Here is a 6888-nt window from a genome sequence, read left to right on the forward strand (position 1 = left end):
ATGGTGGCTGCTAAATGCTGAAAATGCACCAGCCACTGAAAACAGCATCACAGATCTTACAATTACTCTCTCCCATATTTTAATATGTGAATATAAAAAAGACAAATTAAGAGCAACTTATCCTCCCCAATAAAATGTTTCAAGTTAGAGTTGAAACTGGGATTTAGGCCGGTCCAGCAGACTTATTGGTGCACAAGGTGTGGAAAAGCACCCAGTAAAATAGAAAAATAAAATATTATGTTCTCATTATCAAACTAAAATACTGTTCTTGTTCATACTTGAAGATTTTGTTTGCACCTTTTGGCTTATGGGAAACATTTTACCGTGCAGAAAGAGATCTGGGCTGCAGCAGCTGAGTCGTCACTTCTGATTTCAAAGGTTGCAGCAGCTTTAACATGCAGCATCTCATGCTCACTAAAGAAGACTCACTTGAATAATTAACTTTCATTCAGACCATTTGCAATTATTGTATCAGACTATTGTGCAAACCCAGCAGGAAGCAGTCTAACAGAACTGAATACTGATACGCAAAGGTTACAAGTGGATCTCTGTAAGTTTTCTTAACACAATTTACATAGAGTTTAAACCAAGAAACCACATAGTTTTACAAACGTGGAAAATCACATAAATGACAGGTTTATGATATGAATACATACTTTTGGTTCCTGATTTGGTGGCTCGTTATAATTTTATGTATAGTTCAGCTTTTCCCATCTCTACACAGTTTGTAAAACATTTAGTTTTGGAAACATTCCATGCAGTGATATGAATGAAAACCACATTAAAAAAAAATAATTTCTAAAAGTATGCACTGACTAAGCAGAGATATTTACTCCTCTCGTCATGCCAGAAGACTGGACACAAGTAGTTGTATAAAAAAGTGATTTGTTAGTCCCATTTTGTTTAGATGGCTTTTCAAGTACTTTGTGGTGGGTTGTATTAGTATAAAAGTTTAAGTGTTTCCTATAGTTTCACATGTTTTGGCCAAGTATGGTTTGTTCTTCTACTTTAACTTTTTACCGTTTTTACTGTCAACTTTTCACAAAACAAAACAATTCAAAGTACCTTAAACTGCTAATTGCCCCCCTTCACAAAAAAATAAAATAAAATAAAAATTCCAGCAGATGAGTCAAGATTTGGTTCTTTGGTTGAAGTAAATGTCTTAACTGAAATATAAAAAGTCTAAGATTTATTTAAGATCTAATACAACTCCAAGTAGCTCTTGTGATGAAAAGATGATTAAAAAAAATTGTTATTAAAGTATACTTTGACAATCATCATTCTTTTTTGGCAGTTTATAAAACCAATGAGCAAATCAAACCTTCCTTTTCTTTTTTGATTTTACTCTATTTTCCTAATTTCAACAACACAAACACAAATGTAAATTTGCACATTCTTCTTTTTTTTTTCACAAGGTTTAAATTTAGCTGTCCCATAAAAGAGCTGTTGTGTCTGGACATGATGTAAAACAAAAATAGAAAGCAGGTTTTTTTTTACACGTATAAAGAGTAAAATCGTAGCATGATCTTTGACAAAGCAGTCGGCTGCAGCGGTGCACATGCAGCCTGCAAGTTGTGTGGGTTTGTCAGTGAGTGTGCTTACACCAGCTGTAAGTGTGAGGACTGACCGAGGAACTCTGAGTTCCCCTTTGAGTGAGGTACCACCTCCTCCACGGCCTGTAAAATGTCAGAGTGGCTGCTGTCGGGTCCCTGGGACAGGATGTTGTAGTGTTCTGCTGCTGGCTTCAGCTTGCACTCACTGATGAAGAGGTCTGCTCCGTCCCAGTTGCTGAGGTCTCTATGTCCGTCGCTGTCGTTGCTGCTGCTGCTGTTGTTGAATGCAGAGGAAAGAGCAGACGCACGACTGGTTAAAGGCTGGTTGAGATTATGCACAGAGAGGGATTTCCCAAGATTGCCTCCCCAGTCTGAAGGCGTCCCCTCTGGGCTAGATGAGAGAAGCAGCAAGGGGTTAACTTCCAGGCTCAAATGCCTCCTCCAGACTCCCTCAGATTTCAGGCCAGGCTTCTTCCGCAGTTGCGCCCTTCTCTGCGCAGAGCCCGCCTCACTGTCCCCTTCGAGATCATCATCGACTCCACACCCCACAATGACAGACGGGCCCAGACTCTGCTCATCCCCTCTTACTCCATCTGTCATATCATCTGAGACAGGGTCAGCTGGGCATTGGAGGTGAGAGGGGTGCATCATGGGAGGGAGCTGAAGGGTAAAGCTCCCTGATGAGGGTGGCGGAGGAGCCAGATCAGGGAAATTAGCCTTTTTGGAAGGGGTGACTAAGGTTGGGTAGGGACTATCTGGGGGCAGCAGGGGAGAAGGGGAGAGGGATGCAGTGGATGGAGGGTAGGATGGCGGTGCTGAGTCTGGAGGGCCGTCGTCATCAGCCGGTGCTAAAATGAGCCGCAGGCCTCTTGGGTTGGCGCAGTGGGAACGGTGAATCCCACTGCTGTTGTCTCCTCGACTTCTGAGCATATCGCTTCCCTGGGGGGAGTTGGGGTATTCCAAGTTGTGGTGCTGGTGGTTGTCCAGCTCAAAAAGTGGCAGTGAGGAGAGGGCGAGCGCCGATGGGCCTTTCTTCAGGACTTGGCGGTAAACATCTAGCAAAGTGTCCAACTTGGACTCAATGGAGGTCACCTGAACACAGGAGAAAACGTTGGGTGAGCAAAGAAAGAAGAACGGGCTGTTATGGACAATTCATGTCAAATGATCTCAGCACTTCAAATAATTCTTGAGTCAGCTTTTACACTTTCATTTTCTCTGTAATTTAGTTTCTTCTGTCCATATTTTGCAATCAAACTACCTCAGTACACTTTGTGCTATTTGACAATCATGATTTTAGCATTCATAAATGAAAACATTCGCTGGTAGGGGGCCGAGATGGGGTAGAGGCATGGCAGCTGACCTGGGACCAGAAAGCCCCAGGTTTGATCACCAGCCATTCCCACATGTTGTGGTGTCTCTGGGCAAGACACCCAATCCCTAATTGCTCCCTGGGTGCTTGCATAGCTGCCCACTGCTCCACCTGGTGTATCTCAGGTGTGATGGGTTAAATGCAGAGAACTAATTTTGCCATGTATGTATGGAAACATACAATTATGTCAATCTCAAGACTTCCCTTCAAGTTGATCCGGAATGTGAGCTATTAGAAGTTTTTGTTGTTTTGTTTTATTTAGTTTAGTCCTTGGTATGTTTATACTTTTCAAAATATTTCACTTTATTTTAAATGTATTTTTTAATGGAACTGCAGTTTTGTGTAATTCCTTCAGAACATTGTTCCTTTTGAAATCAGCTTCAGCACACTTGCCTTATTTTTGCCTTCTTTGGCTACTATTAGCTATTAGCTGCCCTTTTGCCACTTTTAGCTTTTAACTAGCCTTTTGCAACCTTTTACTTAGCAAATTTTGGATACTTTTATTTGTATTTCACTATTTTTCACAAGCCTTTTGCTACCATAACATTTAGCTACATTTTTTCTACTTTTAGCTAACCTTTTGCTACTTTTATTTATTAACCTTTATTCAACCAGGCAAATCCCATTGAGATCACAGATCTTTTTTGCAAGGGAGGCCTTGGCCTCAAGACTAGCCTTTAGATAACCTTTTGCTATTTTTTGCTAGTCTCCCACTAGTTTTAACTTTAAGCCTACTACTTTAGCTACTTTTTTTTTGCAGCTTTTAGCTACCGTTTTGCTTTTTTTTTTTTTTTTTTATAGTACAGTAGTCCCTTGTTTACCTCAGGGTTTAGGGGCCACGGCCCGCTGCAATAAGTGAAAAACCGCGAAGCAAGGCTAGTAGTACTACAAAAGTAGTAAGTAGTAGTAGTCCATGCTGCAGCAAAATGGAGGAGGAATGTGGGCGTGGCAGAGGAGATCATGACAATCTGCATGAGGGAGCTTCTCCCTGCACCTGTGGGCTGCACACAGGTGTGTTAAATTATTTAAATTGATTTATTTTAAATAAACAATCCATGCTTGTCATGTGGCTCATCCATCAATCAGCCAATTGTTTGTCATGATTAATCTTACTTTGAAAAACCATGAAAGAGCGAGTCTGCGAAAGTCGAACTGCGAAGTAGTGAGGGACTACTGTAAAATAGTTTTATATTATTATATATATGTAAAGGCAAACTATAAAACCTCAACATGGGAAATCTAAGAGCCGCTGCACCACCATCTTTAGCTTTCACACGTTAGATTTTTAGGCGTTGAACCCAGGAATGACTAGGTGACTGACACAAAGGAGCCTGAGAACGAAACTTAAGAAAACAAAAGGGAAGAACAAAAGCTGACGTGGCAGCAACTATAGAGACACAGAGAAGACATGAAGGAGAACCAGACTAGGCATGGAAGCCACAAGGTAAAGTGAAAATTAAAAGACTTAATGGACTGGAGCTGGTGAGAAGAGTTTTTAACAACAGGGAGCAGGTGTAGGTGGAGGTGGGTGGGGCTGAATCGAGGAGTGAAGGCTGACTACCAGCAAGTACCTCGAGTGGCAGGAAAACACAGGAAGGCACAAAAAAAGAAACAGAACACGTACAAATAAAGAAACCAAACACAAGAGATACACTTGAAAATGAACCCCAAACAAAAAAAAACCAATTACTGAAATACACACAGCTCGTGACATACGACATGAACTTTTTTCCATTTTTTTCATTTATTTTTTTGTTGTTGCTTCAGTTCTGCTCTCACGAGCTTCTGTTCTTATCGTAACAACTCAGTTTCAACTTCATCAACAAATTTCAGAATCATTCAGATTCAACATTCACGCTGCAAAATCTTCAACCACCTCCTACAGATCTATCATGAAATACGTTTTTTTTTTTTTGGAACAAATTTCTAAAATAATTCTGCATGAAATCTTTTCCCTGCTTTGATTTTTCATCAACGCACCTGTCTTTCCACTTTGCACACACGTCCTAGCATGCTCATGCTGTCCAGTGAGTCTCCGTCTGGGTGCAGTTTGTCTCTCGGCTTCTTATCCACAGGAATCTGTCCTTTGCCCAGAATCTGATCCACCCTGAGACACACAAACATACAAGTGTTATTCATTAAAGATTGATGTTGCTGTAACATAAGAAGGCACAGAGGCTGCAGTTTAAGCTGTCCAAAGTCAGAAAACAAACCTAAAGCAACATTAGTAAGTCAAACATCACACTTCACTCCAGCATTGCACTCAGTTTCATCATTTTTCTGTTCAATACGGTGTTACTGGTCTTGAGTTATTGTGCACGCTGAAGTGCAAAACACAGCAACTCTGTTTCTTTCGGCTTCATGCCACATAAAAACATAAAAATGCATAAATACACATAATGCACACAGGTTAGTATACAATACAATCAACCTATACAAACAACATTTACCAGCTTCCTAATAGAGAAAAACAAAGTAAATGAGTAGGGGGTGCATTGAAGTGGGGTTTAGTCTACAAATGTGTGTCAGACACTGGTTATGAAATGCTGGAATAGTAAAAGTGGGAGTCAAATATTATTATAAGAAGTCGACATTTTATTTGACACTTTTTATAAAAGGGATCTGAAACCACAAATTTCACAACACTTCATATGCAGCAACTTCTCTGGAATAAAATAATTTATTTAAATCCTACACTAACAGTAAATGATACTATAATATGATACTAATATTGATTTAAACTGAAACCTTAGTGATAAAGTACAAACCGGATTCCAAAAAAGTTGGGACACTAGACAAATTGTGAATAAAAACTGAATGCAATGATGTGGAGATGACAAATGTCAATATTTTATTCGTAATATAACATAGATGACAGATCAAAAGTTTAGTCTGAGTAAATGTAACATTTTAAAGGAAAACTATGTTGATTCAAAATTTCACAGTGTCAACAAATCCCAAAAAAGTTGGGACAAGCAGCAATAAGTGGCTGGAAATTTGAAATTGAGCATATAACAAACAGCTGGAAGACCAATTAACACTAATTAGATCAATTGACAACATGATTGGGTATAAAAAGAGCTTCTCAGAGTGTCAGTGTCTCTCAGAAGCCAAGATCCTGTATGCTACACACTGGTTTGTCGTCATTATCTGCATCGTTTTTATGTCTATATTCTGATTTACCTCATTTTGTATTTTGCTTTGTGTGTTACCTCTTGTTTTGTCTGTACAGCACTTTGGTTGGCTTTGTAGCTGTTTTAAGTGCTTTATAAATAAAGTGGTATGGTATGGTATGGTAAGATGGTAAGAGGATCACCAATTCCACCATTGTTGCACAGAAAGATAGTGCAGCAATATCAGAATGGTGTTACCCAGCGTAAAATAGCAAAGATTTTTAAGTTATCATCATCAACCGTGAATAACATCATCAAAAGTTTCAGAGAATCTGGAACAATCGCTGTGCGTAAGGGTCAAGGCCGTAAAACTCTACTGGATGCTTGTGATCTCCGGGCCCTTAAACATCACTGCACCTCAAACAGGAATGCCACTGTCAAGGAAATAACAGAATGGGCTCAGGAATACTTCCAGAAAGCATTGTCAGTGAACACAATCCACCGTGACATCCGCCGTTGCCAGCTGAAACGCTACAGTGCAAAGAGGAAGCCATTTCTAAGCAAGCTCCACAAGCTCAGACGTTTGCACTGGGCCAGGGGTCATTTAAAATGGAGTGTGGCAAAATGGAAGACTGTTCTGTGGTCAGATGAGTCACGATTTGAAGTTCTTTATGGATCACTGGGACGCCATGTCATCCGGACCAGAGAGGACAAGGATAGTCCAAGTTGTTATCAACGCTCCGTTCAGAAGCTTGCATCACTGATGGTATGGGGTTGCATGAGCGCTTGTGGCATGGGCAGCTTGCATGTCTGGAAAGGCACCATTAATGCAGAGAACTATGTTCAGGTTCTA

General features: G+C 40.2%; 1 protein-coding gene across 1 annotated transcript in view; it reads right to left on the bottom strand.

The window, feature by feature from the left end:
• Positions 1 to 1522: 1522 nt before the first annotated feature.
• Positions 1523 to 6888, bottom strand: part of kcnq5a (potassium voltage-gated channel, KQT-like subfamily, member 5a) — a 170424-nt gene continuing 165058 nt past the window's right edge. Inside the window, exons 16-17 of the mRNA XM_037697942.1 lie at positions 4903 to 5029; positions 1523 to 2645 (exon numbers count right to left, since the gene is read on the bottom strand). Of these exons, the coding sequence (XP_037553870.1) occupies positions 1599 to 2645; positions 4903 to 5029 (1174 nt within the window). The 3' untranslated portion in view covers positions 1523 to 1598. The remainder of the gene's footprint in view (positions 2646 to 4902; positions 5030 to 6888) is intronic.

Source organism: Nematolebias whitei, chromosome 1 (genome assembly GCF_014905685.2).
Source record: "Nematolebias whitei isolate Nwh7 chromosome 1, NemWhi1, whole genome shotgun sequence".
Classification (NCBI taxonomy): Eukaryota; Metazoa; Chordata; class Actinopteri; order Cyprinodontiformes; family Rivulidae; genus Nematolebias; species Nematolebias whitei.